General features: G+C 35.7%; 7 protein-coding genes and 1 non-coding gene across 12 annotated transcripts; 4 read left to right on the top strand and 4 right to left on the bottom strand.

Moving 5' to 3' along the window:
• The first annotated feature begins 4603 nt into the window (after nt 1–4603).
• On the top strand, nt 4604–7840 carry LOC17899224 (monosaccharide-sensing protein 1). 2 transcript variants are annotated; one of them, XM_006306808.2, is made up of 6 exons: nt 4604–4710; nt 5068–5159; nt 5289–5849; nt 5927–6852; nt 6966–7153; nt 7237–7840. In XM_006306808.2, exons 2-6 carry the CDS (start codon nt 5081–5083, stop codon nt 7691–7693), a joined length of 2211 nt encoding a protein of 736 aa, XP_006306870.1. In that variant the 5' UTR covers nt 4604–4710; nt 5068–5080; the 3' UTR covers nt 7694–7840. The 2 variants fall into 2 exon arrangements, with proteins under 2 accessions (XP_006306870.1, XP_006306869.1); XM_006306807.2 differs by having other exon boundaries at nt 4647–4752.
• Nucleotides 7841–7942: 102 nt separating this feature from the next.
• On the bottom strand, nt 7943–9830 carry LOC17897134 (protein MULTIPLE CHLOROPLAST DIVISION SITE 1). Its single transcript, XM_006305177.2, has 5 exons — nt 9767–9830; nt 9366–9644; nt 8846–9018; nt 8314–8701; nt 7943–8217 (listed from the first exon to the last, which is right to left on the bottom strand). The coding sequence occupies exons 1-5, from the start codon at nt 9812–9814 to the stop codon at nt 8059–8061; spliced, it is 1047 nt and encodes a 348-aa protein (XP_006305239.1). The 5' UTR covers nt 9815–9830; the 3' UTR covers nt 7943–8058.
• An 82-nt stretch (nt 9831–9912) lies between these two features.
• Nucleotides 9913–9984, top strand: TRNAW-CCA. Its single transcript has one exon. It is a non-coding gene; the product is annotated as a tRNA-Trp (tRNA).
• Nucleotides 9985–13089: 3105 nt separating this feature from the next.
• LOC17899301 (RING-H2 finger protein ATL80) lies at nt 13090–14237 on the bottom strand. The gene has a single exon (XM_023789770.1). It carries the CDS (start codon nt 13886–13888, stop codon nt 13286–13288), a length of 603 nt encoding a protein of 200 aa, XP_023645538.1. The 5' UTR covers nt 13889–14237; the 3' UTR covers nt 13090–13285.
• Nucleotides 14238–17444: 3207 nt separating this feature from the next.
• On the bottom strand, nt 17445–18903 carry LOC17897315 (outer envelope pore protein 21A, chloroplastic). 2 transcript variants are annotated; one of them, XM_023790247.1, is made up of 5 exons: nt 18793–18903; nt 18292–18366; nt 18044–18196; nt 17871–17956; nt 17445–17783 (listed from the first exon to the last, which is right to left on the bottom strand). In XM_023790247.1, the coding sequence occupies exons 1-5, from the start codon at nt 18883–18885 to the stop codon at nt 17732–17734; spliced, it is 459 nt and encodes a 152-aa protein (XP_023646015.1). In that variant the 5' UTR covers nt 18886–18903; the 3' UTR covers nt 17445–17731. The 2 variants fall into 2 exon arrangements, with proteins under 2 accessions (XP_023646015.1, XP_006305726.1); XM_006305664.2 differs by having other exon boundaries at nt 17558–17783; nt 17871–17969.
• Nucleotides 18904–19165: 262 nt separating this feature from the next.
• LOC17898887 (peptidyl-prolyl cis-trans isomerase FKBP18, chloroplastic) lies at nt 19166–20859 on the bottom strand. Of its 2 annotated transcripts, none has more exons than XM_023776819.1 (6): nt 20513–20859; nt 20134–20204; nt 19954–20040; nt 19718–19867; nt 19520–19608; nt 19166–19428 (listed from the first exon to the last, which is right to left on the bottom strand). In XM_023776819.1, the coding sequence occupies exons 1-6, from the start codon at nt 20775–20777 to the stop codon at nt 19407–19409; spliced, it is 684 nt and encodes a 227-aa protein (XP_023632587.1). In that variant the 5' UTR covers nt 20778–20859; the 3' UTR covers nt 19166–19406. The 2 variants fall into 2 exon arrangements, with proteins under 2 accessions (XP_023632587.1, XP_006305569.1); XM_006305507.2 differs by having other exon boundaries at nt 19549–19608; nt 20513–20854.
• A 95-nt stretch (nt 20860–20954) lies between these two features.
• On the top strand, nt 20955–24508 carry LOC17897274 (putative F-box protein At1g20800). 2 transcript variants are annotated; one of them, XM_006306276.2, is made up of 2 exons: nt 20955–21686; nt 23578–24508. In XM_006306276.2, exons 1-2 carry the CDS (start codon nt 21166–21168, stop codon nt 24356–24358), a joined length of 1302 nt encoding a protein of 433 aa, XP_006306338.1. In that variant the 5' UTR covers nt 20955–21165; the 3' UTR covers nt 24359–24508. The 2 variants fall into 2 exon arrangements, with proteins under 2 accessions (XP_006306338.1, XP_023632586.1); XM_023776818.1 differs by lacking the exon at nt 23578–24508 and adding an exon at nt 21769–21830.
• A 909-nt stretch (nt 24509–25417) lies between these two features.
• Nucleotides 25418–26659, top strand: LOC17896666 (putative F-box protein At1g20795). The gene has a single exon (XM_006305977.1). It carries the CDS (start codon nt 25418–25420, stop codon nt 26657–26659), a length of 1242 nt encoding a protein of 413 aa, XP_006306039.1.
• Nucleotides 26660–26845: the final 186 nt, after the last annotated feature.

The following is a 26845-nucleotide window of genomic DNA, read 5'->3' as shown; positions in this document are numbered from 1 at the left end:
TCTTTTGATAAATTATTCTGTAAAGAACAAAATTTGACCTGTCAATCCACCAAAGATTTCTGATAACAAAGTCAGGAGGATAAGGATCTTCGTCAGTACTTAGTTTTTAATGACTTAACTAGATTCGGACCCGCGCTACAGCGCGGGGGAATGTTTTTGGTTCATTGTTTATCGTATGTGTTATTATTTTGTTTATTTTAGTATCAACAATTATTATTTTGAAATATATATTTGATTTCAATTATTTGGGGAAAATGTGTATTCAGAAATGAAATACAATATTTAAATAAAAAAATAAAATAACGTATATTAAAAAAATACAAACTCGCAATGTATATTGTGACGAACCAACCCGTAAAGATCCGTGTATTTTTATAAAGAATCATGAAAAATGAGTAATTATTTGAAAATTAGAAGTTTAATTAAATAAATATAATTGAATTACTCATAAAATGAGTATAATTGAAAAATGAGAAATTTTAAAGCCCTATAATATAGGAGTGTAATTAGCTTCTAAATTTGAAATAAAAGTTACATCATAAAACTCAAATGTTCGTATGATAACAATCATAATGTTCGTATGATAACAATCATAATTTTGATTTACTTAACTAACTTCCTAATAAGAAAAACTTATGGAGTATACTCTTAGTAAATATAGTGATTTAGTTAATATAATATAAGGAATATTTTATGATTAATATTCAGCTAAATTTTTATATTTTTATTTTATATTTTCAAAAGTACTTAAAAATAAGTATAGTATTTTTTAAAATAATAAAATTGATTAATTAGTTATTATTATTGCTTCCCAAATAATAGTAATGATAATTTGTGTAATATTTTTTATATTAAAAAATTAGATGACATGAGCTCCCTAAATTTAGTCTTTCACCCCCCCCCCCTAAATTAATATAAAATTATATGAGCTCCATAACTAATTTTGCATTAATTATGCTAATGTTAAAATAGTTTTCCATTTTTTATAAGTAATTCAAATTGATAAAGATATGGAATAATCTTGGAACCTCTTTCATATATTTTTATTGTGATTAAAATCTTTCATTTTACATATCAGGAAAGATAAAAAAATAATAATAATAAGGATCAAATATAATTATAAACATCACACTAATTCTTATTATTAAATTCGTTTTATAGTATATATATATTAAAATTTTATTTTATGATTTTAAGAAACATTTAACTAAAACCAACTGATTATCATTTCTAATACCATTATCTATGTAGTTTTATGTGCATTTTTTATATTTGTTATACTAAATATTTTTAAAGTATGTTTTATATATATGTTTTTTTCGTTTGTTATATCAAATATTTTGTCTTATAAAAAATTTCAGAAGTAAAGATTAATATTGTAGAGCTCTGGAATATTTACGGTATTGTTTACATATTAGGATATTCTGTAAAGATTGAGAGGTTAGTCAATTATTTTGAAAAATCGTTTAATATAAGCATTTAATATTGTTTTCCGTGAATAGATTTGTTAGAAATAACAAAGTATCCTAAATTAGTGGGATAGTAAATATGGCATCGAAGAGGCAATCTCGAAACCTATTGATGGCCAACACTTTTATAGAATGTCAATTTATTAACGGGTCATATCTATATCCTAAATATGATTCGTTTTCTAAGTATCCATTTAATCTAATCGGGTAATATTTTTAAAATTTTTTAAAATAACCCGACCCTTGAAATTTTTGTAATTCTCTTTTACTAATGTAGAGATGGCTGATTAACATAAGAATAGTTATGAACCTAATACGTAAAACTTATTCTATAATAATGACTCACCAACCACTATGAAGTATATATGAACTAAAACTAAACACCATATATATATATATATATATATATTTTCATAAAGTATGTTCATTTAAAACATGAATCATGTAAAAAGTTTAACTGAAAACTCACTGGTTCTAACTTTACAGGACATCTATCTACTTGCAAATACACATTAAATAAACAAATGTTATTTCTTTTGCAGGGACAAAATCAACAACAAATTAAATATATAAACTGAAAATAAAAAATCATATCATAAGATCCGTTTGAGGTGGAGACACGTGGTCGGAGATGCTCGAATGATTTGGGAGCACGAACTCTAGCTATGAAAAAAAAGACCGTCGTCTATTTTTCTGAGGCTCGAACGTATATATATATATACTTATGTGATCATATCTATTATTTCAGAGTTTTTAATACTGAAATAGGGACGTTAGATCTTTGTGCTCTGAGAAAGAAAAGCATCAACTTGCCACATATTTTTTAGAACAACTATTTTTCTATATATATGCTATAAGTATTAGGTCATTGTTGAAATTGATTATTATGGTGTAATTAATATACTAGAAAATACAAAGTAGAGGCGAAGTAATTGGTAGGGCATGAAAAAGGGTACGTGAGAAAGTGACAAAGCACTAATATTAGAAAATCACATGCCCTCTCATTGACGCCATGTTCTTCTCCCGTTACACTAACCCCATCTGTCTCTCTTAATTTTCATTTTCAATTTATTTTTAACTGTAGTTTTTATGATAATTTGTAGTAATAGCTTTGGTAATATTCCCCCAAACTATACTATTTGTTTTCTTACCGTAAAATTAACAGAAGATCCACGATTGTGTGTGTGTTTGTGTGTGTTTTATGCTAGAAGTTATATAAGCTGATCGATATAATTAAGCCACATGATCACATGTGAATTCTTGTAAGTTATTTACACCAAATGTTAATCCTGAATCCTCACCAATCTATGATTTAAAGTTGATAGACAAGTTGTCTTCCGGACTATGTTTAGTATTCGTAATTATGATATGTTTGGTAATCTTATAGTTTGTGTAATTAATAAGTTAGGATGTGTTTATTGTTCTAAACTGAAATGTAAACATTTAAATGCTTAAAATCATATAGCCAAGGAATATTATGTAAAATATACCAATGAACACGTTATTAACTTTGCGACATCGATTGAGATGTTGATTTATAACGTGGATCCTCTGTTTTTGCATGTTCCATATTATGGAAAAGATACCAGTGAACACGTTATTAACTTTGGACATCGATTGAAATGTTGATTTATAACGTGGATCCTCAGTACTCGTTTATTGAAACGTTTTCACCTTCATTGCTGTTTCTTTTTGTTCTCTTCTCATATCTGTATATCATTATATATATATACACACATACACTTTACCTTTTAAGATTCCAACTTATTACTAGATAATTTACAAGGGTTAGAAGGTAACAATTTAACAATGGAACCATATAAATAGAAATTTTAGCATATTTATATATTAAATTTAGTAAAAAAGAGAAAGAAAGATAAGTTAAATATATACATATTAAATACTATAAATATTTGTTTTTTCAATAAAACTAATGAAAACAAAATTCTCATTGATATGGAAATGTTTTAGTATTGAATGAATTTAACATCAAGTCGATCATATTACATCGTATTTTGGCGGGTTTCTCGAGTTTATGATTTTTTTCCTTGTTTTCTATCTTTTGTTCCACGTAAGTTAAATTTGCAAATAACGACAAGCTCTAATATATCTTATTTGTTTTTATCGTTTTCTAAAAAAAAAAAAATCAGTTTTAACTATTAACTGTCATCTTAACTAAAACTAGATCGCTGATGAATTTAATAGCAATGTCATCCTATTAATCCGCATTTCCAACATTTTGGCAAATTCTTCCATCATATATATTAGTAAATATTTTAACAATAACCTTAATAATAATCTATTAATATTATGTCTTCTTAACTAATATTTCCCATATTTTAAAGGTTTATTATCAATGGAAAATAGAGATTAAGATTTTGTTTTATCCAAATAAATTTGAAAGAACAAAGACTAAAAGGTCAAACTTTTACAAGAAAGTGACAGACGACCGGACCACTCTTATCAACGATAAAATTAGGAATGTAACTTTCTTAGAAAAAAAATGTCTAAACGAAAAAAACCAAAACGTTAGTCGTAATCCATGTTGCAATATAAGGACCCCTTAAACTTATATAGTATCCTCCTCAAATCTACTCATTAACGAGTCATGACAATGATTTTTTAATTAAAATTCAGATCTTTACATCGTAGAACTTTGATAATACAATAAGGCTAGATTTTTATTATTTTAACTAGTCAATTTCCATTAGTCTTAATCTTAATGAGTTTTCTATATAAACATTACATACCTTCGTAAATCGCTCTCCACCTCATATTTTTAGCCGCCAGACGAAACTGATTCTGATTTTTTCCATAAAACAACAAAAGAAGCTGATGTAAAATTTCTGTAAAGTTTTCACCTTCCCGAGAAAAAAAAGAATTGATCCCGGCGGTGAGAATTTCTCGGCAGATTCTTTCTCCTTGGGAACTTGCTCCGATCTCGTTTCTTAATAAAAAACAAAACTTTATTTTTTTCTGTAGCGCAATAATTGTAAAAAACCAGTTTTTGCCTTTTGTCTTTATTGTAGATTCCATCACCGGAGCTTTGTCTGAAAGTAAAAATTAAAAATCTCTAAACTTGGCAAAAATCATTCAAACTAGTCCAAACCAAATCACCCCTATTTCAAAGCTTCCTTTTTTCTTCTGATTTATATATATATATATATATTTTGGAGAGATTAAAAGGCAAAGAGGAAAAGCTTTCTCATTTCCTCGTAATTGTCGGAGAACTCTACTAAAGGTGAGACTTTCTTCTTGCCCAGAAAGTGAAGCAATCTTTTAGGTATTTATCTCTTTTGAGTAGCTCTCTCACATAGCTCCTCCTTTCACTGAGGAAACTATAAAGGCAAATACTTTTGTTTTTCCCACCTACGGTAGTGCAGTTTATCATTACTGTTTGATGATTTTATGTTTAGGGTAATCGAGTAAAACGTTTCTGGCTTTTACCAATCTTATCATTTTGTGAATTGTTGAAGACTTAGATCTGGATTTGGAAAATATTTCCATTTTTTTTTTGGTTATGGTTGACTGAAAGTTTGAAACTTCAAATGGAGAATCACTGAATATGGACTGATTTGTATTTTGGTTGGTGTTGTAGGGTTGGTTGAACAATGAAGGGAGCGACACTCGTTGCTCTCGCCGCCACAATCGGCAATTTCTTGCAAGGATGGGACAATGCCACCATTGCTGGTTTGTTTCTTTCACTCTTGTTGCTGAAACTGAGTTTGTTTGGATCATTATCAGTTTATCAGCATCAAACGTATTGAATCATTTGAGATTTAAAAGTGTTGCAATGTTGTGTATTGGATTTGTTTGCAGGAGCTATGGTTTATATCAACAAAGACTTGAATCTACCAACCTCTGTTCAGGGTCTTGTGGTTGCAATGTCATTGATCGGTGCCACGGTCATCACGACTTGCTCAGGACCGATATCTGATTGGCTCGGGAGACGCCCCATGTTGATCTTGTCATCAGTTATGTATTTCGTCTGCGGTTTGATAATGCTATGGTCCCCCAATGTCTATGTTCTGTGCTTTGCTAGGCTTCTTAATGGGTTTGGTGCCGGGCTCGCGGTTACGCTTGTCCCTGTTTACATCTCTGAAACCGCTCCTCCGGAGATCAGAGGACAGTTGAATACTCTTCCTCAGTTTCTTGGCTCTGGTGGAATGTTTTTGTCTTACTGTATGGTTTTCACTATGTCCCTGAGCGATTCGCCGAGCTGGAGAGGGATGCTCGGTGTCCTCTCGATCCCTTCTCTTGTTTATCTGTGTCTCTCGGTGTTTTATTTGCCGGAGTCTCCTCGTTGGTTGGTTAGTAAAGGAAGAATGGACGAGGCTAAGCGGGTTCTTCAACAGTTATGTGGCAGAGAAGATGTTACCGGTAAGGTTTCTTCTCGCTATGTTTCTTCGGTTATATCAGGCGATTGTGATTTTAACGGTTCTTTTTTATATTTGCAGATGAGATGGCTTTGCTAGTTGAAGGACTAGATATAGGAGGAGAGAAAACCATGGAGGATCTCTTAGTAACTTTGGAGGATCATGAAGGAGATGATGCGCTTGAAACTGTTGATGAGGATGGACAAATGCGGCTTTATGGAACCCACGAGAATCAATCGTACATTGCTAGACCTGTCCCAGAACACCAGAGTTCACTTGTGCTACGCTCTCGCCATGGAAGCTTGGCAAACCAAAGTATGATCCTTAAAGATCCACTCGTCAATCTATTCGGAAGTCTCCACGAGAAGATGCCAGAAGCAGGCGGAAACACGCGGAGTGGGATTTTCCCTCATTTCGGAAGCATGTTCAGTACTAATGCTGATGCGCCACATGGTAAACCGGCTCATTGGGAAAAAGACATAGAGAGCCATTACAACAAAGACAATGATGACTATGCTACTGATGATGGTGCTGGTGATGATGATGACTCGGATAACGATCTGCGTAGCCCGTTAATGTCACGCCAGACAACGAGCATGGACAAGGACATGATCCCGCATCCTACAAGCGGAAGCACACTGAGCATGAGACGGCACAGTACGCTTATGCAAGGCAATGGTGAAAGCAGCATGGGAATTGGTGGTGGTTGGCATATGGGATATAGATATGAAAACGATGAATACAAAAGGTATTATCTTAAAGAAGATGGAGCTGAATCTCGCCGTGGCTCGATCATTTCTGTTCCTGGAGGTCCTGATGGTGGAGGCAGCTACATTCACGCTTCTGCCCTTGTAAGCAGATCCGTTCTTGGTCCTAAATCAATGCTTGGATCTGCCATGGTTCCCCCGGAGAAAATCGCTGCTGCTGGACCACTCTGGTCTGCTCTTCTTGAACCTGGTGTCAAGCGTGCGTTGGTTGTTGGTGTCGGCATTCAGATACTACAGCAGGTAAGATGGAACTTCTGAATGTTCACACACAAATACTCTTGGATCTATCATTCATCACTTCTCGGATTATCTCGAGTTTTTATATCCTTTAACATTGTGAACCTTCTATGCAGTTTTCGGGTATCAATGGAGTTCTCTACTACACTCCTCAGATTCTCGAACGGGCTGGTGTAGATATTCTTCTTTCAAGCTTCGGACTAAGTTCCATCTCGGCTTCATTCCTCATCAGTGGTTTAACTACTTTACTCATGCTCCCAGCCATTGTCGTTGCCATGCGACTCATGGATGTCTCCGGAAGAAGGTATATAGCAAATCCTATAAGAACATTTTACCTATTTCCTTGTTTTCTCATGATTCTGAAGTCATCTCTGTTTCACTTTGCAGGTCATTACTTCTCTGGACAATCCCAGTTCTCATCGTCTCACTTATCGTTCTAGTCATTAGCGAGCTTGTCCACATTAGCAAAGTCGTGAATGCAGCGCTCTCCACGAGCTGTGTCGTGCTATACTTCTGCTTCTTCGTGATGGGTTACGGCCCCATTCCAAATATCCTCTGTTCTGAAATCTTCCCAACAAGAGTCCGTGGTCTCTGCATTGCCATTTGCGCTATGGTTTTCTGGATAGGAGATATTATCGTCACTTACTCACTTCCCGTTCTCCTCAGCTCGATCGGACTAGTTGGTGTTTTCAGCATTTACGCTGCGGTTTGCGTTATCTCATGGATCTTCGTTTACATGAAAGTCCCAGAGACTAAAGGCATGCCTTTGGAAGTTATCACAGACTACTTTGCCTTCGGAGCTCAAGCTCAAGCTCAAGCACCTGCTCCGTCTAAGGATATATAATTCGTAACCTTGATTCTTCTTCTTCATTTGCTCTGTGTACTTAACCCTTTTTGTTTGTTTCTCAGACACCTTCATTTCGTATTTTCTTTTGTTTTTCCTTTCTTTTGTTATCGAAATCAAGCTAATAATTACTCAATTTTTCTCTCATTCCTTAGTTACAATATACATCCATCCCCGATATTTCTGAAAATTTGAGATCCAAGCTCTATCTATTCTTTCAGACTTCCAAGTTCTGATGGGCAAAGCAAATAGAACAAAAACATTGATATAGGGTTTGGAGCTTAACTACAAAGAAAATCTCAGTTACTTGGAACGCAAGTGTGATTCTCGAGGAAAAACTGTATTTACAATCAACTTAGTGAATCTCAGGACTTATGCGTCTCCTCAGAGGATGAATTGCCGGTAGGATTCTCCTGAGAATTCTTCTGGATATTTTCACCTTCGAGCTTAGTTGCTAACTTGTATGGTCTCTGAAATTCCCTGGCATTTTGGCTGTCAATACTCACATTATTCAATTTCTCCTCCTGCAAGAAACAAACACATCAATCATTATTCTAGGTACTCGATTGATTCCCCGTGAAATACAAATATTAGCTCTCAGGGAAAGAAAAAAAGCTTACATTCTGTAAAGCTTCAAGCTTTTTCTGCATAGCTTCATGCTCAGCTCGAATCCGGAAAGGAACACCTTGCTTCTGGTAGACATTGTTCTGGGCAAGGTCTTGATCAATATCGCTAACCGTTGTTGCAAATGGATGGTTGGCTGGTATCCATCTGATTGTATCGGGATCAACATCAGGCGGTATTGCGTCTCCTTCTTTGAGAAAAACCGTTGGTCTTTTCCATTGGTAAGCTCTTGACCTTCTTTTCTGATGAATAGTTTGTTCTTTCTCTGTAAGTGTGACTGGAGCTAGCCGATAGACTTTCCCGCACATCTCTACCGTTGAGCTTCCTTTATCAAGTTTCACAAAAGGATTGTTGAATGGATCCTCGTAGTTAAGTGATTTGGAGCTGAGAAAGAAAATGAAAAGCATCATACGATTAGAGAAGTTAGACCAAAGGTAAAACACATCCATCTACATAAATCAAAGTCACAGTTTTGGTAATTAGAATGAGAATCGTAAAGAAGATAAAGAGTGTGTTGAGTTCCCATACATGCCTCTTCTATCACCAGATCTCAGCTGGCCACGTCTCACAAGATCAGCGACCGAGCCAGCACGTTGATTATCTCTTGACTCTCTAACTGCATAAACCCTAATAGCCGCGACCAAAACAGTAGCTGCGATACAAATCCCAATCCAAATGCTGTTCCCTGAGCACTTTTTCATCTAAAACAAGAAGATTTTGAAATACTATAAAGACCCAAATCCATGTACCGTAGACTCCAATGAACAGAAGAGAATCTAAACCTGTGTTCTTTTTGCCATTTTCCACTCTAGACCTCAACAACATATACTAAGCAGCAGCGTAACATTCCAATTCAGGACAGAGTAAACTAACCAACTATAAGTCAGGAAAGAATCAAAACTTAGACAGCATATAATAGATGAGCGATATATATAACTCCACTATCAAAGAATATGATATCACAGTGAAGGAGAGATCCATCAAAACCAGATTTTTTTACATAATGAAAAAAAAAATCAAAACTTGAAGCGATAAGAGAAAATCATACCACGAAGACGACAGGAGGGAGAGTGATAATCATACTCCGAAATCTCGAAACTGAATTCTCGGAATCACCGGGAACGTTACTTTGCGTCGTAGCAACAACAACAACCTCATCATCATTTTGAGTATTCTGAATGTCTTCATCTGGAGTCGACGAATCACCAATCGCTCTGCACACGAACCTTCGCTTAGCTTCGACTTGAACCCAGTTCAGATTTTCGTGTCTCCTTCTGAACACAACCAGATTTGAAGGAATCCGAAGCTTGGCTCTTCTAATCGACGACTAGGGTCAACAAAAGACGCGAGATTTAAGTAATGATTCACCCGAAACAACAGGAATCAAAGGAGAACGCAGCAGTACTGGTGGTAACTGTGAGTAGAAGGAAGAGATGGGTTCGATTTTACCTGGACATTGCAGAGAGAATGGAATTGGAGAGAATCAATGGACGCCATTTCATGCCAAACGAAGGACCAACAATTTCCATGTTTTATTCAGTCTCTCTATATGTTTTTGTGAATATATAAAATTAAATGTATTAAATAAAACAAGGGGATCCGTGGCGCAATGGTAGCGCGTCTGACTCCAGATCAGAAGGTTGCGTGTTCGATTCACGTCGGGTTCAATACCCCGAAATTATTCGGAAATCCCCAAAACTTTTTTGCATTATCTATACATATAGGCCCAATAAGTGCATTATCTATACATATAGGCCCAATAAGAGATCATCTTGGGCCGTTATAAACCAACTAATTTATTCCTCTTTTTTTTTCTTCACCACTATCAAATATTCCAATAGAAACAAAACTTTAATAAATCATAAAGGATCAATTAAACACTGTCTGTATATATAAAAGGTGAAATCATCGAATCCACCCCACTAGCCTAGAAATGGAACTTTCTAGTCGTGCTAAAAGGTCGACACTTAGTATATAAACTACAGAGTTTGATGGATTCTTTGCCTTTGCCATTTTTGTTTTATGTGTATTTTATATCTCTGTCTATGTTTCTATTTAGCATATGCGCACACACACGACATGAATCCACACTTTTTAAATATGTAAAATACTGTAGTAATCTTTTTCTTTTTGGTTTTCATATGATGTTTTTACAAATAGTAAACGTAAACAGAAAAAAAAATAACTAATAAGTTTGCCAATATTGTGTTTACGAAGATTTTAACAAACATGTTAAACGTTGTGTTTTTCAATATGTGAATATAGTCATTGCGACATGTAATTAAACACTTATGAGTTTGAAACATTTGACAATGTACTAATTAACAGAGGTATATATAAAGCTAGATCGGGTAAATATCTTTTATATATATTGAAATGTTTATTTTGCAACACTTGTGTTTTTAAAAAGTGGTTATTAATCGTTCACGTAATAAACAGAAACAATCAGTATAATATAATGCACAAAATAGTAGTGGCTGAACATTATAAATAAGGGAATCTCCAGTCTCATTGGTAAACTTTACAACTCTCATCATTTTAGTCTGCGAATTTATAGCCATTCGAGACTAAACATAAAGCATTCTCTTCACCTTTCTGGTTTCTAATTCTCACTTGTTAGTTTTCAAAATTTCATGATAAAATTTCACTATATACAACACTTGTAAATAATGATCGATCGTACGTAAAAGATTAGTTTTTGTAATGATCGTGAAGCTCATCTACCTAGTTTTATACAGAACCGAACTTCATAACTGAATACATATGGACCAACGACTGTTTTACACTCGATTGATTCCTACTACCTCGTAAAAACCTCACACGAGCCTCATGTTCATGTACATACTCATCAGATCTCTAAAAAACAAAAACCCCTATACATGATATATGAATCTCCTATAATGTTTTCAAAATGCATGTATACCTCTTAAAGCTCATATACTCTCTTTTTTTTTTTTTATCAAACCCAAAACCAATCCTTAGAGAATCATAAAACCAAGTTTAACAAAAATAGTAGTGATAAATTTATACCTTATAGTTACGCATTTTCTGATTTTGGCTAATACTTAAGAGGTTTTATAGTCCGTATGACCGTATACTGTATACACCTCCCAAAATTGGTCTTACCAACAAAATTGTTTATGGCTTTTGGGAATCGTGTTTATGTTCTGTGATTAAAAGTACATGCACACAAAGACAAAGTGATCCACAACTACAAAATCCGTTACTAATTGCCAACAAAAAAAGAGATATCCATAGTTCGAATTTCAGACTAATGAACAACATTTAATTAATTTATTAAGGCATGTGAATTCGTATAATCTAATAGATCAAATATTTCAGTAAGATCAAATTATCGTCTTTGATATGGATGAAAGTAAAATTTCAGTAATTTGACAATATGCGTAAAATATTCTGTATATATATAATATAATTTCTCTCACTGTACAGTCCATTATAATTTGAACTTTTTAGATTAATGGTCATAAGTTTTCGTCGATCTGAAAACGAATTAAATTAATAAATATAGCCCTATATATATATATATACAAAATGGTTTAGCAGCACTAAGCACAAATAGTAGGGCACTTTCCGTAGTGGAAACGCTTGTGACGTGTGGACCATCCGCCGTATTTTTAATTCAACGGCTCCCCTAAGAAACGAATAATCTTCATTTTAATTAGTTTCTAAATAACTCTAATTAATTAATCCCCCCAATCTTTAATCACCTGCGTAATATATTCACTAATACTGATTTAAATATATATACATATACATGCATGATACCGCCATCTATTTGTTAGGTCAAAACTTATAAAAAGCTTAAAGACAAGACAAAGAGAATTTCTTGCAATCATCTTGACTCTTTACAATTATATTATAATACCAGTGATGTTTGATATTTTGCGTAATGTATAATTTCTTTATTTTTAAAAATAGTAATTGATAACTCACTAATCACATCAAAATTATGTGATTAAATCGATCATTCACAGGCTCGTACGTGTTCCCAATAATTTTATAACCAAACTAAAAAGCAAAACTGAAAGAAGTTGAAGAATTAGCATTGTTGCTTTACATATTAAATAATATGAAAATTGAAAAAGTGAAAAACGAGCCACACATTACATACAATTGTACCATACCCACTGGCCAAGATTACCTTTCCCATTTTTACTATGGAATATTCCTTAATTAGCTATAATAATCAATGTTATCACCTGATTAAATCGTCTTTTTTGGTGCTTTCATTTATTTATGGTATAAACTTAAGTTTATTCAAATGGTTAAATATTGCATTCAGACATTATGTTATAAATTAAATAATCCCAAGTGGTTACAGCTAGTGACTAATTGTTGAATAAACAAAAACCATTGACTAACTTGAGCTTCCTAGAATAGGCTATCGATCTGTAGTGTCCACTAATGACCCGATACTATTTCCTCTAAATCATTTATGTTTCTTATTTAAATCAAGTATTGTCGTTGTATCAATTTGCATAATTTCACAGAAAAGAAAAAAAAATGAATGAAATCAAAATTAAGACTCTAACGACATTATATATATACAGTATAATGCAACAAAATTAATATTATTATCGTCTCTAAAGACATTTTCTTGTCTTTTCCATATACATAACTGGAAAACATATATTTCGGCCTATATATCGTAAAACTTTTGAATACCAGTCAAATATGTAAACTTAACAAAAGCTTGTCCATCCATTATTGTTTACCAATTTTACATGAGTTGATTGATAAACGAAAAGCACTAAAAAGGGTTCAATGCAAATCGGTTAAATTTCCATTTTCATACAACATTTACAGCTTACAATTACAATAAATAATGTACAATATTAAAGCACTATCCCACTAAACACTGATCTGCATTTAAATTATAGATTTTTTTTCTAATAAGCAGAGGGAACTAAAATAAATGAGTTCCAAATTAAGTAGGAAAAAAAATGATCATGGCAAGAATGAGTTGGGATCATCTTCGCCTTGCTTGATTCGGATCTCAATCTCGGGTACGGATTCAGGTTCGGGGCTAGAGGTAGAGCTACCGGGTAAACCACCACACTTGTGACACCTGGCAACGACCAAGATCTGACGGCATGAAGGACAAGATGAGTGAGAGCCTAGCCACGTGTCAATGCAAGAAACGTGGAATCCGTGACCACACTGCGGCAGAACTCGGAGCTCATCCCCGGCGGAGAATTCCGCTAGACAGATGGCGCACTCGGCGAATTTCTTCGACGACGGTGACTCCGGCGAGTAGGTTAGCTTCGGGAGTGATTGGAGGACTTTCTTCTTAAGTCCTTTGTTAGCCGCTGCGACCTGAGGTTGAGGAGTTTGACCTGGAGACCCTGAGGCGGTTCTGTTTCCGGCTGCATGGCGACGGAGCCAGACGCATCGAGAAACAGCGACGAGGCCAAGAACGCAAATCAAAGCGCAGAGGAGAGCAGCGAGGATGACGACGAGATCGGAATTCAAAGCAGCGGCGGAGTTATCAACCACCGGCGCCGAAGGAGTGTTGGATTCAACGAGGAGACGGAAGAGAAGACGTGCCATTGAAGCGAGTAAGAGGAGAGAGAGAGAGAGAGATAGGTTTGTGTTCTGTTGAAAAAATGGTGGAAGAAAGAGTGAATTTCGAGTATGAGAGGTTTTTAGGAATGAGAAAGAGATGCAGAGAGGCTTTTATAGAGAGAGACTTCTCTACTAGTTTGGTTGGTTTGGTCTTAAAATTATCGTTGTCGGTTAAGGTTATTCCAGTCATTTATTTTAGTACGCGGTTCTTTTCTTCTTCTGTTGGTGTTTAATAATAGTATTTGATGTTTACACTTGTATGACTTGTTACGTTGCTTTCGCTCACTCTAGACTTATTGAAAATGTTAAATCTTTGTATATCTTATTGATATTATTGTCTTCGTCACAATCTAATACTATTGTTCTTACTTCAATATTTTTTTTTTTCTTTTTTTTTTTGTAGTTCGAGTGAATGGTAAGTTTGGATTGTGTGTAAGAAACAGAACACAATAACTATAGAAAGACAATATTTAAAGTAGTGCATGGCCTGACCATATATTTCGGTGCATGGCCTGACTTATGTTACTGAAAAACTGTGGGATTGTTGTGAATTTCTCTGTCATTGGGCAATGCATGAGATGTTGGGAACTACAAACTGTAACCGAAGATTCTTCCGTCAGTTAATCAATACTTCCCTTTGACTCCAGGACACCTAAAAATGATCGAAGAGCATGTCTTAAGTATATTTTCTACTATGTAACGTCAGTTTTAAATTATAAACATAAGATCAACAACACTTTTGTCTCTGAAAAAACAAAGATTATAATCAAATTAATTTAAAATAACTCATGTAAGCAATCAACACCAAACACTATACAACTAAGTATACAATGGGAATAACTTTAGCTAATACTATCACTATAATAGATGGAAGAAATCACCTATTTTTGTTTGGTATGACCGAATGTGTGTGTGTGTGTGTGTGTTTTTTTTGTCACATGGTCCATTCAAAGTGCAAAGGTGAAATGCTCTCTTGACCAAAAAGGTAAAATAAATAAAACTCCATGGATTGGGTGGTTGTAAATTACAAAGGCTATGACAAAAAAAAAAAAAAAAATCAATAAAAAGGTAGAGTCTTAGTGAAGATCAAATATGCCCTGGTAAAGAAAAGAGAGCATTGCAGATGCCAATTTAACTCGAACCGTCCATAGTAAGATCCTACATTTTGCACTCAACAAAACTTTCCAACGTTTTATTGGTTTATACTTTTAATCGATTTCTTTAAACGAATTATATTAGGTTGAACCACTAATTTGATAGTTTTAAGTATCTATTCAACTGATGATTTTGGTAGGAAAGAGTAATGACGACTGCGCTCTTGTAGAGAAATAGTATGATTCTTATTCGTTAATGCTAGTTGATTCATTATTATTATTATTCGGAAACCAGAAAAGTTGTATTAATTAAGTTATTTAACAAAGGAAACTTTTATTTAAGTTAGTTAATATATATTTATGTTAATCTCAAGTTTTGTAAGCGATTTCTTACGTGCTTCAACTATCTTATTCGTTTACCTTTGATAGCCGAATATGGCGAATGGCTTTTGCGGTACATTACTTTTGTAGAGGAAACAATTAACTGATACGTGTCAACCGGCTTTAGGAAAAGAAGATTGCGTGCTTGTGTTCAAACTGCAGTACGACACTCTATATATGTTTTCGGAAATTTCCTTATACAAATATACTCTCTATTACATAGTGCATATGTAATGTGCATTCAAATGTACAAATATAGTGTCGTATGGTTTATGTATGTATAATATAGTCTATATGTTCTAATTATAACAACTATGTGGAGAACAGTAACCAGAATCGGCCGAATATATGGTCGTCCTCGTGTTACGTTACTCTCTTGTCAATGGTTTTTATAACCTTTTGTGTCCGATGATGATACATAACTAACTTTAAAATAACAGGTGTAAGAGACTCAACGAATTGGTGAAGAGAGTGGAGATACACTTGTCAATATTTCTCTTAAAGGTTTTCTAGTTTTGATATCATTTTATAGTTCATTTGTTTTTAAAAATTGTTTAGAATGTTTTCTTTAGTGGAATGAGGGAAGCAACGGAAACACCTTAAACGTGACACTAATTAACAACGAGTTCATCAATATAATTTATATGCGTCGCTTAAAAAAATTGTTACCCTAATAATATGTATTGTGAATACACTATTATATGATTGCCAAAAAAAAAAAGAATACAATTATATATGTTTTTTTCTCTAAATTAGCTGATAAGCTAACATAATAGATAGAAAACTGAAAGTTACTAAAACTAACTAGTAACCTACTACAGTTACTAATGATTATAACTTATAAGTTTATTAGCTTAAGGGGTTACACAAAAAAACCAAATTAACAGGTTAATATAACCTTCCAAAGAGAAGCAAAGGAGGAGAAACGTGTGAATCAGGGGTTTCCAAATATAGTAACTCGGAGAAAAATTAAAAATTGAGTATTAATTTTCTGATTGACTCTTTCCCTCTTCTTCTCAGTGCACTCTCCACTTTCAGATTTCGCACCGCCCACTTCTTCTTCTCCCCACATGCTCTATCATTCTCTCTTTAAAATTTTATAAAATATGGGATAATTAACACGAAGATCACATCGTAATAACATGTCACTTTACAAACACTTTTTTTGCAGACAATATATAAATGATTATGGGGTAAGTCTATATAATCATCTCGCGTATATAAAAATAGTCAGAGCGAGGAGGAAACTTCATTCCTCCACTAATTAGTTTATTGCAAGTTTGAAAAAATATTGCAGCCAAATTGACCAAATTCAGTCACTTGTGGGCACGAAATTTCTCTAAGCCACATCCCGCGGTTCATGACAATGACTTTAGCAATTTCCTAGTTTTCAAGATGGCCTTCGAGTATTTCACAATCGTAGTCAAATTATTTTTTTTGGTTAATCATGACTTGAGATTATCCGAACATTATCTAATAATTATATGTAGACTATAAAACAAGATACTATAGAGACCCTATTATGTTGGAATATAAAGCTGCCTCTACTAAATCGTTGTTTAGGACTTTAATATGCATAGAAATCACGTGATGTTTAGTTAAAAACCGCCAACAACTAACCAAAATATGTTGATTATGTCATTTTTTAATCGATTTACTGTTGGCTTCGATTTGAAAACTAATGGTTGATTTCTTGGTCATTGTGGCCTTGTGGTATTATGAAAGATCTTTGATTCATGACCATCAGAAGCAAATCTTTATAGAACAAGATCTTCTTCACATGTGTGCGTGTGGGACTCGTTTTGTCAATATGGTACTGATGTTGATGTTCGAGGCTCATATTAGAAGCATCACGATCTCAAAGTCAACCAAAACCGTGAAGCAAACCAAACTATACCGACTTGAGATGACAGGATTTATGATGTTTGGTTGTGAATATACTTATGTTTAGAAATTTTGGAATACAAAGTGCATCTTATTTGGTACAGTTAAGAGAAGATTAGTTGGTTCGATTTGGTATGTATTTCCCGGTTACCTATAACAGTACCACAAAGTAAAAGGAGATCTCTAAGGAACATCAGTGGGTTTTAAAGACCACACATTTAGTCAAACCTGGTTGGATACTGATTCTATTACACATGGAAGCTATATGAGACTAGGAGACATCCAAGTTCAGAGATGGTTGCAAGAGTAAAAGTGATATATGATAAGCGACGATCTCTGAATTTGCTGTCAGTTGGTTGAATCAGAGTGAGTTTTTCTATCAGTAATACGTTTCTCAAAAGGATACACATGAAAATGTGATCTCACTTGTTTACTCATTACAGATCAAACCTCACATTCCATTTTCCTTTCAAATTCGTGTTGAAAGTCCAATTGTTTTCTCTAATCTGCATATAAGGGATCTGTAACAGAGGGAAGCCAACAGTTAGTGTTCAATGATCCAGTGAGAGCCATTGCTCTCTTCTGTTAAACGGTGAGCTCAAGCGTACCTTCTCAAACATTTCGTAGCCAACTCTGAGGCGTAAATCCTGATCTTTTTGAAACTTCCATATATTCCAGTCAAATTCAGCAGCTCCTTTAGCGTTCCTCTGACCACAAAATCTCAGTCCATTGTTGATTTTTAAGAAGCATATATTACTGATGTAAAACGAAAGAGGCAAACCTGAACAAAGTCCTGGTCAAAATCACATCTTCCTTTGATATTAAAGGTCACAAACTCATCAGTTACCACAGGAAACTTCTTTTTCCCACGTACAAGACACCGAAGCTTTTCGCGTTTATCATAATGCAAGCCTACTCCAAGGCTTGTTGAAGCCTGTAAGCAATTTATTCGTGGCATTAAAACTGGTTGTAAAAGGTTCAAAGAGCTCAAGAAAGGAAAAAGATAAAACACAAAAGTAAGATCAAAACCTTGGGGAAAAGGTGTCTAATCATTGCACACAAGTAACTTGGCACTCCAGCTCCTGTATCTAGCTCTCCATGAAGCTAATCACAAATGTACAAACCAACAAAAGAAAAGTAAGAACACAAACAGTCTTTGCTATATATCTCTTGATAAGAGAATAAAACGTAGCCAAAAGAACAGGTTTAAAGTATTAACTTCCAAAAAGCTATAGATTCTTCTTTCAGCCTAAACAGCTATATTCTTCTGCTAAAGACTAAAGACCTCTAATAGCCTCCTATCTCATCACTAAAATGGTACTTTCTAAATACTCAAATACTCAAAATCATAGCACATAAAATCTCAAGTAAGAGGCTTTTGGGCATTTAACAACACTCACATCTGGGGGAGAAAACCAAAAGAAGAAATCCCAACCAAATTGAAGAGTGTTACAAGACAAAGCGAAGTAGTTTGGTAAAAATTAGTGCTAAAATCCTCCATAACAGGCACTAATTTGAAGAAAAACTCACCTGCAGGCGAGTTTTGGAGTTCACCGGGAACTTCTCCTTGGCAAGAATTTTCAAAGACCTGGAATTGGTAGCATATCTCAGAGAAGTCTCCATTTTTTTTTTCTCAGTTGATTTTCTCGGGAAAAGAAGCTACCGGGGACATATCACTTACCAAAGCAAAGCCACAACCATATCGGTTTATTATCGGTTTACAACATATTGTCAAACTAAAACCAAATTAACTAATGGTTTAGACATTCGATTTGGTTTTCTTCAGTTCTGTTTGTGATTTCAAACCATTTGAAATTATTTGATTTGGTTTGGTTTGGTTTGGTTTGGTTTCTATGTCCACACCAACCCACCTAATCCCACATTCGAAGTCTCAACAAGCAGGTTTAACAAACAACGAGAAGCTCCCACGCTAGATTTTAGTGCAACAAATATACCGGTTATTTAGTGTACCAGAGTTTGGTGTATAACCAGACACCAAAGACTCCAAAAAATTACATATATCTCTCTCTCTCTTTTCTCCTCTGTTATCTTTACACAAATGTTGGGACAATGCTTGAAGCTTCAAACTTCTCTTATCTGTTTTCATTTCTCTTCTGGGGGCTTCAGCTGAAGCAGCTCTATGTTTAACTCAAATGTAGCTCCAGGCTGCAATAACATACATGTTTTTATTTTCTATCAAACCCGAATCACTATACCACATTTTGTAAATTAGTTTTCTGCAAAATACGGAGCTTTCCTCATATACAATTTGTAGTAGGTTCTCACCGGTATCTCGTTCATCCCTTTCTGGCCATAACCAGCTTCAGGAGTAACAATCACAGTTCTCTGCAGAGACAAAACAAAACAAAACAAAAAGGTCAAGAACTACTTACATTGCAAAGTAACTACATTTTGAAACGAAGTAGAAAGCGAAAATGCAGCGATGTTTTTCAACCTTGCCACCGACTTTCATTCCTTCGGTTATGAAATACATTGCTGGAGGAGGCTTTGGTGAAGCTTGTGCAGAGAACAACCCGTTTGGATTGTCAACGAATTCGCGTTTCCTTTCCTTTCCTGGCGTAGACCCGACCTTAAACTCATAAGGCTGTTCACAGGAGAAAGCGAGCCACCATCAAAGGAGAAGAATACTCGAAAACTAAGCAAAGTCAGAAAGTTTAAACAAAAGGTAACCTGAGCAATACTACGATTTCCAGCCAAAAGCTTGGATTCTCGAGTTGAGATTGCAGTGATGCTTCTGTAACGGCAATCGAAATGCACCTAAATGTGGCAAAGAAGGGTGCATTACACAATGTAAATGTGACTGAATACTCAATTTCGATTTAGAGAAATTATGTGAATCATAAGAGAGACCTGAGCAGTTGATCCTTTTGTAGCTACTGGACCTTTGCCTTCCTCAATGTCATAGTATTTCAACCCTTCAGCTGCAAGAATAGAAAAAAAAAAAAAAAAAGAATAACGAGCTTCAGTATATGTTTACAATCTCTAGAAACTCCCCATACAAGCCAATCAAATCATTTAGTCGTTTCTTCCCCAAATTCACAATTTGGTCGCATCATCAGAACTCTCGCAACCCAATACAGCAAGAGACTAATCATGGGCAAAACCAAAGAAGTCTAATTTCGAAACTTAAAAAGGAATCGAGACTCAGATATAACGAATTCTAAACTCCAACTATGAAAGTATGTGCGGAATACGAACCGATAGCTAAGAAGAGAGCGAGGGACTTAACGGCTAGTGGAATATTCCTCGAGAGGGATAACTTTTCTGCTCCGTCTCTCTCTTGCTTCTGAAGAGCTTGGTGGAATAAAGAAGAAGCTCGTCAATGGAAGCGAACTGAGGAAGATAATACTCGCGTCTCTTCTGGATATGGGAACCGAAATGGAGAACATCTGATTATTGGGTCGAGATTGATCGGCCTCAGAACTCGAACGGATTCGAGGAAGACGAGCGTCTTGATTCGATACACATCTGTATAAGCTACTGATTGAAGCCATTGATGAAGAAGCATAGAACTCTGTTCACAAACCCAGCTCCGAGCACCATATCCATATCCATATCCCAGTTCCGTGAGTCAATGACCCTTTTACCCCTAATGATAGTGTGAAAAGAAGCGATGCGTCCATAAAACACAGTCGTTTCGTTGTAACTTACTTTGCTGTAAATGACCCTTGTACCCTTTTCGCTGACCATAGTTTTAGGTTTGGTCTCGCAAAACGGCAAAAGGCAAAACATATGACATTATTGAAAAGGAGAGTATCCATTATACAAAAATATTTTCCTTTTTTTAACGGGACTATCTTGCCAAACAAGTTTCCCTTACGTCTCTATAAATACTTAGATAAACACTGTAATGTCATGAGAAGCCGAAGCAAGTAAACAACCATGGATAGCTTACCTTATCACCTCCTTGAAGAGATTCTCTTCAAACTGGATCCAAAATCACTAGTGATGATGCAATGCACGGATCGATCTATCAACTCCCATATAACCGACGATCCGTATTTCAAATCTGTATTTAAGAAGGACCGTTACGACGAGGGAGAGGTTAATGATGGGTACGACTTGAGAGATAACAAGTGGAGAGTTCTGAGTTGGATCCCTCTGTGGGACGATGGTAAACGAGTGATTTATAAGTCCAAACCGTCTTTGTCCGTGGACGTTGACGTTGACGTGACGATGGTTAATGCTACTGATGATGATAAACACATCTCCTCCTCTCTGAGCAAAATAATGAGACTGATTAGTGGGAAAATCTCACCATATGGTCAGAGCTTCTTCAAGAAAAAGGAAAAGAGAGTTGGAAAAAGATTGATGATTGAAGAAGAAACGATGATGATGGTTATGGACGAGCCTTCTTCCAAGTTCCTAGACGTGGAGAGGATCAACAAAAGAAGAAGAGTCATGTAGACCAAATTAAGTATTGCGGTTGCGGCTAATTCTTGCTGACGTGTAATACAATTTTAAGAGTTGTGTTTTCTTATGCAGAGAAAAAATATTCAAGTAGTAACAAAAGGAGCTATAGTTGGAAAACTATAACAAATGGGAAGCTAGGAGTCATGTATTCGATTAAATAGTGGTGTTTAATTTTGATTTTTGTTTATTTAAACCGAGTTCCCCAAAACCTCATCGATAGAAGTAAACGAGACGGTGGACGTCGAGATAACTAGTTACAACGATGCATGGTTCATGAATCATGATGATGAACGCATCTCGGCCACTCTTAAGCCTCTAAGCAAATTTATGAGTTCGATTGGTGAAATCCAACCATTATTCAGAACCTGTTTAAGAACAAACGAAACTACGCCACTTGGAAAAAATTGATAACTGAAGAAGAAACGAAACTGACGATATGATATGATGATGGATATATCATATATGCATGACATGAGCCTTCTTCCAACAAAAGAACAAGAGACTAAAGAGTCTACTTCACAAATTTCGTATCACTTTGTGAGAAACATACATGCATGTGTCTGTCTGACTAAATTTGGTTAGACGTTATACAAAAAGTTAAACTAGCGACACATGTTTTATGTTGTTTTCTCTCTGGTACAGAAGAAATACATAATTAATGATCCTTCTTATTAGCATATTTTTCGGAAAAAAGTTTGAAGATATTTCTATCACCTTTCCAACTTTTCATTACCACTGAACTACGTAGTTGATTAGTTAAGAAGAATACGCTGTTACCGTTTCTTACATTTTTTTCCGTATAACAATCCATCTATTTGAGATTTTTTAAAAAGACTTTATTATAATTTTATGTTATCTAATATTTTTCTGAGTTTAATAGAATCTGATGAGTGTTACTTTTTAAGTTTTAAAATGTTAATGCATGACTTTATAAACCTTTAGGCGTTACAGATTGTAGTATCTCCTTTTTTCAAGAGAAAAATCTTTATTACTCTTTTTAATTTCTTTTGGTCATCCATCTTTATTTACTCATACAATGTAATCAAGAAAAATACATAGTCAATTTGTTAAAAAAAAGGAAATGAATAATAATCATGATTTCCTTCTAAATATTTCATTTTTCTTCCAAAAGAACCTTTCCTTATTGGATTTTTTTGTTAAAAATAATTAATTAATTACAGTCTATAAAAAAAAAACATTATCACTGTAACATCAAACATCATCAGAAGCAACAAATCAAACATTAAAGAAGTAAGCAAAAACCCTAAATTTCTTCCCCCTAGTTCCGACCATGGAAACCTTACCATCAAATCTCCTCGATCAGATTCTCCTCCGATTGGATCCAAAATCTCTGGTGATGGTGCAATGCACAGGTCGATCTCTCTACTCGCACATATCCGACGATCCATATTTCAAATCCGAGTACTTGTCTCGTGTCGGAGCCGGTTTGCTTCACATCTCCAGATATGGCTCCACCACCCTCTTCGGCTACCCTTATGGCGATTCTACGTTATTCAGCAACAAAGACTTCTTTGAGGTCACGACTCGGATTCTCTGCTCTTGCTCTGGCCTCTTCCTTTTCTTCATGACTGGTCTCTGTGTCGCGAATCCGCTCACCAAGAGGTACCGGTTCCTTGACCACACTAAATCAAAGTTTCTTTCTCGTGTTGCTGATAGAAGGGGAAATGTAAGATTCAGTCTCGGATCGCAAGAAATGAATCGCATTGGTTTTGCGGTTGATCAAATTGATCCAGCAACTCAGAGGTTCAAAGTTGTCTGCATGAAAGAGTCTTCTTCGAATCCTGAGGAAACGATGTATCAGTTCGAGATAACCACAGGTGATTCTTGTTGGAGATTGTCCAAGACAACTATTACTTGCAGAGTAAGCGATCTCATGGCTGACGAGAAACCCCTTTACTTGGACGGGTCTATTCACTGGCTCAGGGAGGACGGAAGCATTTTAGCTTTCAATCCAGAAACAGAGCAAGCACGGCTCATCCCTATCAGTTTCCCCCCAAAGCTGAGCCCGAAGAACTTGTTCACCGCCGCAGAGAACAAGCTGGCATTGATATCAGCGACGGAGGAAGTGATTTACGTTTATTCCCTTGAGAATATTCTCATCGATCCCAAGTGGGTCTTGGTGAAGCGGATCCGGAACGAAGCGGTGGGCAAAAAGAGGACGGAGTACTGGAACGTTGGGGCGTACGATGGCAAGAGTTTAGTGGTGAGGGTGATAAAGGAGCGACGTTACCAAGGAACTATTCATGGGTACGATTTGAGAGCTGACAAGTGGGGAGTCATAGGTTCGATTCCACAATGGTGCGATGGTTCTCAATCATTTTACCAGTTTAAACTGTCTTTATCCTCTGCGATAGAACTGACTAAGACGGTGGACGTTGGAAAGAGGAAAATGGTTCAAGGTGATAATGGTATACGCATCTCCTCTCTAAGGAAAATTATGGGAGTGATTGATGTTATCTCACCTTATGCTGTAACGTGGTTGAAGAAAAATGAAAAGCGACTTGGAAAAAGATTGATGGTTGAAGAAGAAGAAGATACGGAATTGAAGATGGTGATGGATGAGCCTTCTTTCAATTTCCCAGACGAGAGGAGAATCACCAAAAGAAGAAGAACCAGTAGAAAAACATTCGTATGGCGTTAACTAATTATTTTGGTTAATGTTTAGAAGTCTTTTAAGTGTTTCTCTTGTAATTTTGCAGTATATTACTTACTGTATGCATGTTTTTTTAGTTTCTCGTTTATTTTACCAGAAGAAAAAATTGAAGTGAATAAATTGAACCATTGTTGAAAATTTGAGAAACGATTGGAAACAATTAAGAAGAGAGACCACAAATTGTTAACTGACTTCACAAATTGTTTAATCTCTCACTCTCTAGTAACGCTAGTCTTCTGTTCTGTGTATCTTTTCTCACCTTCCTCACCCTACTGTCTTTAATCCAACGTAGAATTGAAGTATGGTAAGTGTGTGTACATGGGCTTTCAGAACTTTCTCCTTACACAATTTTCGTTAAGGACCCATTAGTATGCTTTTGTCAAACCTAACAACAACCAAAGTGGGGATCAATAGTTTTGTTTATTCTAACTTATTTTACAAATCCATAACATATAGTCAATAAATTTTGTTTTGGTTTTAATGTAAAGAATCACCTAAACGAGTAACTTGAGAGTAAGGACTCTAAGTGTAAGTGGTTTTGCCCCTCTTGAAAGTGAGTGAGCCATACCATAGAATCCTCGAAACTGTAGGGAGAATCACAATTCACAAAAGAGCTGCCAAGTGTTGTTGGGAAGTACAGAACTATAGTGTGAAAGTGTCATTGCTTGATTTCCATAAGAAAGTAATCAAGTCCTTGTCAAGATGACAAGATGTAGGCGGTCTTGTCCCCTGAGGTGATTTTGAAGTTCTTCGCTTGAGGAGATTGGCGACAATATATGGAAAACTTTTCTTCTTTAAACAAATTAAATATTAAACGTTGCCCTTTTTCTTGTCAAACCTATTAAGTCTTATTAACCCATCCTTTTCCTAATATGAATGGGTTTATCTCGCCAAATTGGATTCCTTGTTGAATTTGCTTATTCTATACAGTATATATATAGAGTACATATATATGCTCTTAAACAGTACCAGAAGCACCAACTTACAAAGTATAAATTATACATCAAAAGGCGACGCAACAGCTCTGTAGTTTGTGTTCCTTCTCCGATGGATAGCTTACCTTCGCATCTCGTCAATGAGATTCTCTTCAGAATGGATCTCAAAACTCTTGGGAAGATGCAATGCACAGATAAATCTTTCCGCTCACGTCTATCCGAAGACCCGTATTTTAAGTCTGAATACAATTCTCGGGTCGGATCCAATTTGTTTTACATCAGTAGCTATGGCTCCAAATTGGTCTGCTACCTCCCTTTCTTCGGTTCTACGTCAACGAGATCCCTGGAAACCCTAATAAGCTATCAGGTTCTAGGCTCTTGCTCTGGCCTTCTATTACTCTTCGGTCAAGGCCTCTGCGTCGCAAATCCCTTCACTAAGAAGTTTCGATTCCTGGATCACTCTAAGTCAAATCTTTTCCCTATGGTAACTAACCGTGTAGTTGTTCCTTGGAAAGAAACGACGTGCATAGGTTTCGCGGTTGATCAGATTGATAGAACATCTCAGAGATTCAAAATTGTCTGCGTAAAAGGTAGCGAGGCTAGGAATCCAGGTGAAACAATGTATCAGTTCGAGATTAACGAGGGAGATTCATGGAGAATGTCAAAAACCACAGTGACTTGCCGCTCAAGCAATTTCGGTAAGCGTACGAGACCTGTTTACGTAAACGGATCTCTTCACTGGTTGAGAAACGACGGAAGCATCTTAGCATTCAACCTCGAAACAGAGAAGGCACGGCTGGTTTCAACTAAATTTCCGCAAGAACCTAGTACTGTGAAAACATTGTTTGCCGCCACTGATAACAAACTAACACTGATATGGCCGACGAACGAAGTAATTTACGTTTACGGCCTGGAGAATATTTTCACTGACCCCAAGTGGGTTCTAGTGAGGCGGATAGGGAACGTAGTGGCGGACACAAAGAGACTCATCTTCTGGAACGTTGTGGCTTACAACAGAAATTTTTTAATGTTGAGGGAGAAGAATCATGACGTCTCCGGCGATGTAGTTCATCAGTACGACTTGAAAGCTAACAAGTGGGGAGTCATGGGCTATATTCCAAAGTGGTTCTGTTCGAACGGGGACTTTTATCTGTTTACACCGTCCTCTTCATCTGTGATTGGGTTGGATGAGAAGCTGAAGCCTTGTGATGATGATAAACGCATCTCCTCTCTAAGCTCGATTATGAGACTGCTTGTTGGAAACTCATCGGAGGAGAAGGAGGCAACGCAACTTAGAAAAAGATCGATTGAGGAAGAAGAAACTAAACTCATGTTAAAGAAGCAACGAAACTAATGTTCAAGATGATGGAGGCCTTCCAAGATCTTCTTTAACATGCAAGGAAGGACAAGATCGTGTCACGAGTGGAATATGTGCAAACATGCTTCTAGCCTCTTTCAGGGTATCAAACTCTATGCCATTACAAATCGTCGTAAAAAAAACATAGAATATCTGCTTTCTGAAGATATTCTACTTCATGGT

The sequence above is a fragment of the Capsella rubella genome, unplaced genomic scaffold (assembly GCF_000375325.1).
Source record: "Capsella rubella cultivar Monte Gargano unplaced genomic scaffold, Caprub1_0 scaffold_1, whole genome shotgun sequence".
NCBI classification, from domain to species: Eukaryota; Viridiplantae; Streptophyta; class Magnoliopsida; order Brassicales; family Brassicaceae; genus Capsella; species Capsella rubella.
The sequence above is the reverse complement of the archived record's forward strand: the minus strand, read 5'-3'. Positions and strand labels throughout refer to the sequence as shown.